At 36.9% G+C, this 12,685-nt stretch overlaps 1 protein-coding gene across 3 annotated transcripts; it reads left to right on the top strand.

The window, feature by feature from the left end:
- The first annotated feature begins 4,119 nt into the window (after positions 1 to 4,119).
- LOC120004414 (NAD-dependent malic enzyme 1, mitochondrial-like) lies at positions 4,120 to 12,179 on the top strand. Of its 3 annotated transcripts, none has more exons than XM_038853766.1 (6): positions 4,120 to 4,479; positions 6,474 to 6,571; positions 7,257 to 7,375; positions 8,587 to 8,754; positions 9,822 to 9,950; positions 11,826 to 12,179. In XM_038853766.1, the coding sequence occupies exons 2-6, from the start codon at positions 6,541 to 6,543 to the stop codon at positions 11,874 to 11,876; spliced, it is 498 nt and encodes a 165-aa protein (XP_038709694.1). In that variant the 5' UTR covers positions 4,120 to 4,479; positions 6,474 to 6,540; the 3' UTR covers positions 11,877 to 12,179. The 3 variants fall into 3 exon arrangements, with proteins under 3 accessions (XP_038709694.1, XP_038709695.1, XP_038709693.1); XM_038853767.1 differs by having other exon boundaries at positions 11,758 to 12,179; XM_038853765.1 differs by having other exon boundaries at positions 9,822 to 12,179.
- The last annotated feature ends 506 nt before the right edge of the window (positions 12,180 to 12,685 follow it).

Genomic DNA, 12,685 nt, shown 5'->3' with positions numbered 1-12,685 from the left:
CCGATCATTTCACAGCGAATTGGTACTTCTATGGTCACGCCGAAAAGGAAGTTTGCTACGCTACATTGGTTGCCCCTGTTCATCATTTTCCTTAAAAATTGGAATAGTAAACATCACATAACATTTACTCTAACATAATTATTTTTATCATTAGAAATAATCAAATTCAATTTCTTTGGAGTCACATTGAAAAAAGAACAAAAAAATATTGAATAACTTCTACAATATGTTTGGTTGCCTATGAAAATGGGAACGAGAATATGAATAAGAACCAATGTGAGACAGAAACATGAATATTTTGAATTCTTATATTTGGTTGATCAAGAAATTCATATAAGAATATGAGTGATAATAATGATTAAAAGACTTTGTTACCCTCTATTTTGTACAATATAAAATACTATTATTTAGTAAATATATTATCATTAAATAAATTATTTGAAATACTACCCTACACTTTATAAAATATATAATACTAAATTGATTGTAATTTCTATTGTGATTGTAATTATTAAAAGTTAAAATTTAATTTTTGTTAGCACTTTCCCCGCACATTACGCGAGCTCCCAGTTTTTTTTTTAAAAAAATCAAACAATCAAAAATGATAGAAAAGATGAAAAATGTTTAAGATAAACCTTATTTGCACCCCAATTTTTGTTAAGTACAACCCACAAATCACAAAAAAAATGGTAGCACTTATCATTAGGGATGGCAACGGGTCGGACACCCTTCCAATTAGCAAATACCAAAACCGTTCCAAAACCATTTAAATTTCCAAACCCAGAACCGTTCCATAACCATTTACCATCGGGTACCCATTTACCATTTTACTTTTAATATTTTTATTTTTTTCTTTGATGATTATATTAATATAAATTAATATTGAGTTTGATTTATATTAATTATGATTTTATAATTCAAATTTGTCTAATTTATAGTTTTATTAGTATGCTTCTATAATTATATACGTTTTAATATGTTTTATCATGTTATAATTTAGTATACCTTTATAGATGATTTATAATATTATTACTATAATGTATCTTTTTATTAAACGGTTCGGGTACCCTAAACCCGACACCAAAAACCAAACCCGACCCTAAACCATGATGGGTTTGAAAACCAAAACCAAAACCGTTTCCAAAACCTATAGGACCAGTTTTCGGGTTTTAAATGGATCAGGTATCCTACGGATAATGCTCGAATCGTTTTTTTTTGTCATCCCTACTTATCATACATAAGTCTACCATCCATAAACATCCATAAAGATGTGGCATGCCACATATGACAACTGGTTAGGCAAATTCAGAAACGTTTGATAAAAAAGTGGGTTCTCTCACAAATATCAAAAAAACAAACCCTAGACTTGAGACCCATTTGAGAGAATATGAGAGGAGCTCAGGCAAATTTCAACGGACGAGAGGCTTGATAGGTCATGATGACGTACGAAGTGTCCATTTTCGGCTGCTATTACACCGATTTTAGACGAAGAGTGTTTGGCGAAAGCAAATAAGAGTGTGTTTGGATTGAGGGATTTGGAGGGGAGGGAAGAGAAGGGAAAGGGAGTTTCCTTCCAATTCTCTTGTTTAGATAGTTTATAAAAAATTGAGGGGAGGGATTTGAGGGGATTTGGGAGGAAGATTTCTTTAAATTTTTGTCAAAATTCTTTCCTCCCAAAATGGAGTCATTAGGAGGGAAGAGATTACTAATTAAGTTACTTATAAGTTAAAAACCTATTTTACCCTTGGACATAACACTTAAACATAAAAAATAAGGATAAACTAGTAAATTAAACTACTTTTCTTTCCTTTCTTTTTTTATCTATCCAAACATGAGAGAGGGAAATATATTTTCCCTTCCATTCTCTTCCCTTCTCTTCCTTCCCTTTCCCTTCCCCTTCCCTTCCCCCCAAATCCCTCAATCCAAACACACTCTAAGAGTTCTCGACGGTGGTAGATCAGCACGGTGTTCATGATGACGGCAAGCCATTGGAAGTAGGGCGAGATCCTCCTTAATGACGAACCACTAAGAAACCCGTGAAAGAAGGGTAGTACACTTCCATTCTTACTGGTGATGGGAATGAAAAGATGCAGGACATGTTGTTGCACGATGTCGCACCACTTAGTCTTGGGCTTGAAACTGCTGGTGGTGTTATGACTACTTTAATTCCAAGAAACACAATAATTCCAACTAAGAATGAGCAAATCAATGTTATCTTTGACACTGTTGCAACATAATTATCCACTACTACAATGTATTAAAATACCTTGAGAGTGTGATTATGCACTGATACATATGCAACAACGTAATAAAACACCTTCAGAGTGTGATTATGCACTAGTACATATGCAACAATGTAATAAAGCACCTTGAAAGCGTGATTATGCACTGGTATATATGCGATAGCGTAATAAGTCATTGGGACGTTTGAGGTAGTGTACTCAGTCATTTTATCCATTTTCGACAATGCAATAAGCTTATTTGATAGTGCAATTAGGCACCGTTACAGTTTAATAATAACTTGACAACATAATTATCCACATATGTAAAGTCAAAAGCTGGCTTTACAAAGTACAAACTGAACACAAAGAAACATAGCACACAACAAACAGAGTAACATGCCCCATATTTTCCTCTATTCAACTTTAGTCCTCAATCTTTGGGCCTTGGCCACCATTATTGCCAGTGGAACCACCACCAAAGTCACCACCCATGGGCCTATCACCTCCAAAACCTCCACCATCACCCTGATACATCTTAGCAAAATGAACCAATGGATCCAAGGCGTATCACTCTACATGCATCCTTAAGCGATTGATCTCAAAGATGAAAAAATATTGATACAGTCTGGAGCACAAAAGATGTAGCCCAACACCTAAACCTGAGAATCTAGACAGAAGATTGATGAAATAGATGCTCGATTTACGTAATAGGATGTGAAGACAAAGAAATGCTAGCTACCGTGCAACAATGGCGTAACCCAAGAAGAAAGGAGATGAGAGAGAAGAAGAAGAAGATAAGCTCAGATGAGAGAAAATAAAGATAGGAAAGAGAAGTGGAATAGTAGTGAATTTTAGGTGGGAAATCTATCACTCTCAGCTATTAATTTTTTTAATTGATATCAATGTGGCATGATAATGTGTCATGCCACATAGATTATGTATGATTATGTATAGCTACTTTATGGAAGTTAATCATTTTCGCACAAAAAAATCATCTGTACACACCCCCTTCAAACCCTACAGTTTCCCTCCACTATCTCTCTTTCTCCCTCATTTCCCTCCTCTCTCTCTCTCTTTTGCAAATCTTCTCTCGCGATTCTTGGGCAATTTCATCGCTGGAAACGGGATCAGGGCATCCCTCCTGTTGATCCTCTCCTTTGCCTTCTCTTCCTCTTTCATCAACTCCTTCAATGCAGACATCCCTTCAAATTTCTCCTCCATTCCTTCTTTTCTTTTCAGTCTTCTCAGTATCATTAATTTCTTCAAAAACCAATTTACCAAAGCTCTCTCCTTTTCCCTTCAGATGTCTCTGAATCACAATCAATATATGAGATGAGCCAACCTTTGGAGGTCTCCTTGACCTTGCACTTGCCAGTCCGGCCAAGGTACTTGACGAACTCGGTTAGGGTGGCCTACTGGGTGGACTTCATGTGGACATGTTGACGGTCATGGATGTATTAATTGTAGACAACGGTTGCGGCCAAACGGCTAAAACGATGGGAGCAACGCATTAGGTCAAGAAAAGATTGCTCGAACTCCTCCGATTCGGTTCGGATTCTGCCCGAATATCTACATCTGACGCTGATGACACGGGTTTTAGGTTGCAAAATTAAAAAAAGAAGAAAATGAGTGAACTCATAATTGTTTTAATTTTAACTGGGGTTTGTTTAGAATGAGTTGTACTCAGTAAATAATGCGGTGTAAATAAGATTCATCAATGTTTAACCCAAGCTCATCGGCACAATCGTGTAATAAATCTATGCTCATTGGGCCGGTTTTCTTGATGTTATGGCCCAAATAATTTGGGCTGAGTCTAACAAAGAGAGGCCTGGTCCCGTAGAGTTATTATTACTTATAGGTCACCATCTTTGTCATAATGCCACGCGGGCTGCGCGTCCTTTTTCGATCACGAAAAATAAAAATAAGAAAAAACAAACGAAAATTGGAAGTTCGACGCAACGACCAGATCCGGATTGAGAAGATTTTCCACTTCGAAGTCAGTCTTCTTCTTCTTCGGTAGTATCGGGCTTCTTAGGGCTCTGATCTGCTTCATCAGTTTGATTTTTCCTGAGAGAGAAGAGCAAGAATGTTGAACCAGATCAGATCATCTTCGTATCTGATCCGACGACTCAAACAGGGGATGATAAACCCGGCGTTGCATACGCAGACCAGATGGTTCACTCCGATCGAGGGCCATAGACCTACCATTGTTCACAAGCACAGCCTCGATATACTCCACGATCCTTGGTTTAATAAGGTAGACAATCAACTACTCCTCTCTCGGTTTTTGAATCTTAGATTCCTGTTAATTATAAGAACTGGATTGATCTACTTGATTTTCTCAGTTTATAAACATTGCTTTGGTTTATTCTGTTAGTTGAACTTGTATTGGATAGTTGATGCTATATGTCAAAAAAAATTATTAACGGCACCAAGGGGGTGCAACCCAAGAACAAACACAGCTACAAAATTTTCATATAATCGAAAATATTAGCACAAGAACCAAACGACCAGAGCTTCAGCTCTGAAAGCCAATTAACCAAGAAAATCCCAATGGAACACTCCTTTTCGCAGAAAATTCTGGAGTTACGCTCCTTCCAGATTAACCAACAGGTGCATTGAAAACCAGAAGCAAATACTTAGCCTTGGATTTACAAGAAGTGAGGATTTGCCAAGCTTCCACTTCCGAACTCAAATTACTACAGGGCACCCAATTAACACCCATAAGATTCCAAACTGAAACCCAAGGACAGTGCAATAAAAGATGAGAGATTTGTTCTTCCTTACTCTTACAGACACATCTGTTTGGCAAAAGGAAGTCTCTTTTTTTAAAACTGTGGATGGTAAGAATTCTGCCCCATAATGCTTCCCAGAAGAAAAAGAGACCTTGGGAGGACAAGGGGTGCGCCAAACAGCACTCCACTGCAGACCAGGAGGCTCCACAATATGATTAGATGAAAGAATGCATCTCTACCCCCTCTTTTGCTGTTCTGGTTAATGGGTGCACTTCAACTTTCTTTACTTCCTGCAAGGGTGTGAGGCAGGGTGATCCATTGCCTCCTTTCCTTTTCATTCTGGGCATGGACGTCCTTAGTATTTTTGTTGATAGAGCTGTTGCCAGCGGCGTTTTGGAAGGTGTTAGTGTTGGTAGTGGTGGGAGCCTGGTCTCTATTTCCAATCTCCTCTATGCCGATGATACTCTAGTTTTTTGTGGGGCGGATGCTGATCAAATGTTGAGTTTACGGGCTGTCCTTCTTGGCTTTGAGGCAGTGTCTGGCCTCCTTGTGAATCTAGATAAAAGTAAGATTTCTGCTAGCAAAGAAGCGATCCTTAATGATCTTACCGATGGAGTTTCTTGGTCCCTATGTTTCTCTAAGGAGGCTCAAGACTGGGAGATCGACCTTCTCACTAATTTTTGGAAGATTCTCTATGATTGTTTGCCGAACAGTCTTAATGGGAAGATAAGATATGCTGGACCCTTTCCTCCAATGCTTTTTTCTCAGTTAAATCATATATGTTTACACAAGTTTTGGATAATTTATATAGTTGTAATCCAAGTTTTGAGGCACGTAGAATAGGCTAATTGTTGTCTACTTCTTGTGCTTGTGGTTAATGTCACTTGTTCGTTACATTGGGATTCATTTATTTGTTTGTTTATCATAGTTGAGTTGTCACCTATAAGATTTAGAAACAATGAATGATTGGCTGAGTCAACATTTGATTGAGATTGCAGTTATACTTTGCAATAGATTAAGTGAGACAACAAATTGACTGGTTACACACTAACTATTGAGAGACTCCCACATACGCGGTCTGAACAGGTGTTACTAGGAATGCTTTATGTCCCATTTATATTTAGGAGCTCACACTCTTGAAAGAGACCTTACTCACCGACCCAAATTACTTCTACTCAAAATAAAGATTCAATACTCTTTTTTCTTAATTACATCGTGCCAATTTCTTGAAGCTTCCTTTAAGTTGGTAAAATGAGGCAATTTAGAATTTTTCATATATGAGAAGTTGTCCACTTGTCGCTTGATTTGTCAACATTCTTATTATCTATATCTTCTTGTATGGAATTGTTATGCCTCTGGGTCATAGGTTTCTAGTCAAGTCGTGTTGAAATTCAGGCTTTTGTAAGCAGTACTAATCTACATGACTTTGGTTTCTAGCATAAAAGTAAAAGACAAATGTATTGATCCTATCTCCAACAGTCAGCTAATTGTGATTGATTTTTTATCTGTGTACTAGGGAACAGCATTTTCCATGACGGAACGAGATCGTCTCGATCTTCGGGGGACTTCTTCCTCCAAATGTCATGTCTTCAGAACAACAAATTGAACGCTTCAGTAACTTCTCAATCCCTTTTCTCTCTCTATCTCCCACTTGCGTTTTAACATTCTACAGTGAAGTTTCATCTTACTTGCAGTAGTTTTTCAAAAGAGGGCATTTTCTACTGTTTATGGACTTTCAGAAGATTGTTATTTTTTTGCTAAATTTTTATCTTTAAAATTTTGAAACTCCTTCATGACAAAATTTAACATTTTAATTGTGTCACTGCTTAGAGATATCTCCTTTGATATGGTGGGACTGGGCAATCCCTAACTTTTTCGCTTTGGAATGTCACAGTTTCATTTTAGAAGTATTTTCATTTTCTAGAGGTTTGAAGTTCATGAACCTATGACCCATAGAACCTGGGATTTGATCGGTGATGGTTTGACTATTATACCACTTGTAATAAATGGTATTAGTGCTGACTTATAGTTGATTGCTTGACTGGTTGAAGCATAAAATTCTAACATTGTAGTTACATATATATTAGCTGATTGCATAAAAAAGAACTATATATGGACAAAATATTAAGGAATTATTATGTATGTTGGACTGTAAGCCACTGAGCCTGGTGGAATAACATTTTTCTTTCATGAGTTAATTTCGTGTTTAGAAAATGTTCTCTTTTATCTGTACTAATGCAGTTTCACTTAGTACTCTTATCTTGCGCCATTACCCGTGTTGACATTTCTTTATTAACAGTGGTTGACCTGAAGAGGCTTGAAAATCATGCAAGAGATGGGCCATCTGATCCAAATGCATTGGCTACGTGGCGAATACTTAATCGGTTGCATGATCGGAATGAGACAATGTACTATAAGGTGTGTGCCTTTTGTCTGTATTAGTTTTGGATAATCTAGCATCTCTCAGATGACTCGACATTTCTCCAGTCTTATTCGCACAAGCAAAAATTAAACCTAACTGCTAGTTACAGTTCAACAATAAGCTTCCCTCAGTTATTAGACGTATGGCGTGGAGTATGAATCTGTCTCATGTTTTAGTTATCTTCTACCTATATATTTTTTTTTCTGAATGAAAAGTAAAATGTATGAAAGGGCACCCAAGGGGTGGACTGCAAGTCTGCAACCCATGTAATCATTTACAAGGTATGAATTAAGATACGCCGTGTTAAACTTGAAGGTTTGATATCGAGTTAAGGTGCACATATGGATAGATAGTCTTTTATATTTGTGGTTGTCATATTAAACACCATGATGATGCCTAATTGTATGACTGATGAATTCGTACTTATTTGAACTGCTAAAGCAATGCCTTCCTTTATTGGGACTTGTTGCTGCTCACCTATGGAATTTTGTTAATGATATGATTTGTCATTTTTTGATACTTCTCGCTGACAAGATACTTGTTTTTTTGATAAGAAAAGAAGTTGCAACTTAATGGTGTAGATCTCCATCAGCAGAATCAGTTTCACTCTTATGGGTTAAGGAGGTGTCTATCTACTGAAATTTTGAGGTGGAAACTTTATCTGATTTCTTTGAGGTTGGAATTGAAGTTTGATATGGATGATGGACATAGACCATTTACTGTTTTATGACACATGTCAGCATACTAACATGATGTCTCCTTGGCTAACATCTAGACGGAAAATAGAGAGAATAAATTAAGAGAATAGGATAATTACTGCTTTAATCTCACGTTTAGGTGGAAAAGATTTTAGAACAGAGTTGCAAGGCGGAAGCCTTTTGAAACTTTGTAGTTTTTTGATCCACCATAATCCGCTCTCATTGCATTGAAAGCCTTATGTACGTAACCAAAACTTCCATGATAAGATACCTAAGTGTAACAAGCATAATTACTTAATATAATCTTACCATTACATTCAATTTTCTTTGTAACTTTGATGGTCTTTCTGAGAGATTAGTCATGAGAATTAGTATTGCAACTGCATTATTTTCTACAGATTAGTCATGAGAATTAGTATCGCAACTGCGTTATTTTCTATATTTGACACTTTCTCCTTGTTTAATGGAAGGACATGTTGGATCATAACTTTACTTGTTGTACCTGTCAGGTTCGTATTGCTAACATTGAGGAATATGCACCCGTCATGTATACTCCAACTGTTGGTCTTGTCTGCCTGAACTACGGAGGGTTGTTTAAAAGGCCTAGGGGTATGTATTTCTGTGCTGAAGATTGTGGAGAGATGATGTCTATGGTTTATAACTGGCCGGCTGAGCAGGTCTTAATACGTGTCCATGGTTCAGTCAAGTTATCACTTTTCTATTTGTTGACTTGATTGCTGTCGTGGATCAGTTGCTGTTAATGCAAGATTTTTGCGTCGTCTCTTTTATTATTTGGTACATTGCATAGTTGTTTCGTTAAAAATGCAGTATAGTTCTTGTCGCTTCTGGCTTTAATAATGTATTTATAATTTAGCACCTTGCTAAACTTCAGTTTTGTTTATAAAAACTCATTGAAGTGTTGGATTGATATTTTATTTTGTATGTTTCTCAACCATCAATTCAGTTGAAGCAATTAAGGTCTGCAAAATGTTTTGCATATGAAATTGATTTTGTCAAATCTCTTGCTTGAATGTCAGCCATTTTGAAAATATTTTTCAGAATATTTAGATATACTTCTTATTGCTAATTCTTTTGGTTACATATAAAATAAATTATCACTGGTGAACATGTGGCCTAGTAGTAGAGTTGCAAGAGTGCAATCTAGATGTCATATGTTCAATTCTTGGAAACATCCTCTCCACATATTATGTGAGGGGTAAAGTATGCGTACATTTTGCTTGTCCTTCATCCCGCTCACCGCGAGAGTCTCATGCACGGGCGTTGTCTACCTTTTAAATGTAAACTATCGATTGATTCTTGACAATGAAAAGTTTAATGCTTCTTATGTAGGAATTGATTATATGAAAGCTTTGATGATTTTGGTTCTAATGATTCATGTTGTGCTCTGTATTGATTATACTCTCTATAATGGTTAATGTTGTCTGACACGTGATCTTTACATTTGTGATTATAAAGATATAATGTGCGAAAGGGCAGGGCCGCAGGGGTTCAAATCCACCATCCCCTGTTGATCAATCAAAAAACTTTTAGACATATTGTTCCAATGAACATTAATATTATCTATGTAGATTTCTGTTTTGGTGGTCTATAAAAAATCCAGTTTGATAATAGAACCTGGTTTCAAGTGATGTAAATGACTTCAAAATAATCATCCACAGATAATTACAGTTCTTTCTTTCTTCCTTCTCCTTCCCCCTTTTTCTTTCCCTTTGGGTGAGTTCAGGTTGATAAGATTGTCGTGACGGATGGGAGCAGAATATTGGGTCTTGAAGATCTTGGAGTTCAGGGAATGGGAATTGGAGTTGGAAAGCTAGATTTATATGTTGCTGCTGCTGGAATAAATCCTCAAAGGGTATACCTTTGTTTTGGTTGCACTTTTTTTTTTTTAAATCTATTTATTCGCATGCATGCTTCTGGAAAGATCAGTGTCTTTCTTTATTGAGTACATATATGCTGTTACAACATTTGCATAAAGTGTCTTCTGAATTTATGGTCATCCTTTAGAGGTTGTTTCTTTTTGACCCTTTCCATTTTGTTAATATATGTATACATGATGTGAAATGCCCTAACCTGACAAGTTAACTTATTGAGTTAAATGGCAAAGTAACTAATCTTAATATGGTATCGGAGTGGGAGGTCTAGGGTTCAAACCTAAGTTTCCGTAATTTAAACCCCTAATTTGTTGTTGCCCCAAGTGTAAGCCTTTATGTGTATTTGTTGTTGCCCTAGTGTTGATCTTTGTTTGTTGTGCACGTGTTGGACTGTCGGATTGCCAAGCCTAAACGTGAGGGGGAGTGTTAGAATAGGTATAAATGATGTGAAATGTCTCAGCCCAACAAGTTAACTTGTTAGTTTGAACGGCAAAGTAACTAATCTTAACAAATTTTGTTGTTTATGTTTTTGTGCACCATTTAATAGTTGAAGGTAGTTGCATTTATTTAACTCAATTATGGGTGGAAAAACTATAGTATTCCAACTGTTATCAAAGATAGAAACTCACTATCTGATTTAAATAACCTATTGAAGCATCTCCTTAAACAGCGTTACATAGCAGATAATGTGACTAGTATAAATTCTTTTTTTTAAGCGAACTAGAGAAATTCTTTCTACTGTTATAAGTGTATTTTTAATTTCATTTTGTCTCCTGATAAGACATTTTTCTCACTGAAAATAGAAATCAACTATGACAGAAATTTTGAGGCTCGTGGAGGAACCTTGATTTGCCGTCTTAGACATAGAAATAGGAATGATGTTGTGTGTACACTAAGTTTATTTTAATTTTGAAGTTGATCTTTAAAGTTTGGGTAGTACTCTTATACAATTGTATTGACATGTTTAACAGATACAATGAGTGATATTGTGGTATTTTGACAATTTCAAATTAATTTCTTATAATCAAATTTTAAATGATATGATATATTATAGATTGATGGAAGAATAAACTGTGAGAACAAGGTAATTAGTCTAACTCATGTATGCGACAACGAAATACTAGGTTACTTATATATCGATAATTAGTATGCATCTACAGAAGTCTATTTTTTGTGTGCTTAATAGGGAGGAAATGAGTAAGCCTGTGATAATAGAATGAGCAGATGTTGATGAGGTTTTTGTTCACTTTGACAACGTCAACTGGTGTAGTGGTAATGCTTCCGTGGCTTGTACCCTTGACCTAGTTGGTGTTGGGGAGAGCCACTACCACTACACCAGTTGACGTTGTTGAGGCGAACAAAAACCTCATCAACATCAGACACAGGCAAGTTTAGGAATACTTAGTCAATATATTATATGAATTTTCTTCTGCACATTTTTTAAGGCTTATATTACTATGGAATGACCAAGTTTCCTCTCGAATATCCATATTTTCTGATTGCTTTTGTTTTGAGTATATTTATTTTAAGTATGTTTGTTGCGAGTATATTTTACCCAATTATATCTCTTGGAATGGTGACTTTGTCAACAAAGAACAATGACAAGGAAGAAACACTTATTTCTCTCTCTCCTGCCAACTCCCCCTCCCCCTCCCCCTCTTCTTTCTCCCTTCTTTCCCTCCCTTTACCCTCTTTCTCCATTCCGCTTACATATTCCTTCTCTCCTCTCCAGTTCCTCCTCTATGATTGTTTCTTTGTGTGTGAATGTTTTCTTTTGTTTTTCAATAGGGCCACAGATCTGCAGGTTTTGCCTTCAGATATGATGATTTGGTTCACTGATTTGGGGGTTTCTTCAGATCTGGCGGTTTGTGGTGACGGCGGTGACGTTCGTCTTTTGGATACTCTGATCAAAACTGTGAATGATTTGTCTCAAGGTTGCAACCAATGTTTCACTCTCTGGCGAGGTTTTGAGGCAGTCCTTAATCGTGCTTTTGATGCTCTAAGACCCCTGTCTATCTCTTCAAACGCGATTAATCTCTATAGCCTATTTGTGGCATATGATATTGTTTTGGGTCAAATTTTTACTCTTGTTTTTGGAGTGCTTTGTTTTTGTAGTGTTCCTCAAGGAGTTTCAAACTCCTCTCTATGTATTGTGGTGTGTTATTATTTTAATATAATTGTGTTTTATTCAATAAAAATGACAAGGAAGATTTAAGTGTTCTTTCATGTAGCTGCTACGACTGAGCGGCTGGATTCTCAGTGCCCTTGTGGTCGCCGGGAACGGACAGAGCAGACCCGCTATTGCGGCGTTTGACTTTGACTGCTAATACCCACTGTTCTGTTTTTATTTGATCCAACCCTTTAGTATCCAATAGCCACATTAGACCCTCGAGAGCCCCGGATCGTCATTTCGGATCCCTGTATTTGAGAGCACTCGGATCTCGCCATTTCGGATCGCTCCACCCTCTTGAAGTAGCTGGTCTCTGTTCAATCGCAAAATACTAAAACAGCCCCTTTCCCTCCACCCTCTTCTTCCGCCAAGAACACCACGAGGTCCGTATACAGTATAAGTATAAACACACTTCTAAAAACCAAAGCTCAATCACAAAAAATAGCCCTTTCCCTCCACCATGGGCCGCAAGAAACGTCTTTCTTCTTCTTCTTCCGCCAAGAAGACCACCAGTAACCAATCCTCCGCCAAGAAGACCACCAGTGA

The sequence above is a fragment of the Tripterygium wilfordii genome, chromosome 8 (genome assembly GCF_013401445.1).
Source record: "Tripterygium wilfordii isolate XIE 37 chromosome 8, ASM1340144v1, whole genome shotgun sequence".
NCBI classification, from domain to species: Eukaryota; Viridiplantae; Streptophyta; class Magnoliopsida; order Celastrales; family Celastraceae; genus Tripterygium; species Tripterygium wilfordii.
The sequence above is the reverse complement of the archived record's forward strand: the minus strand, read 5'-3'. Positions and strand labels throughout refer to the sequence as shown.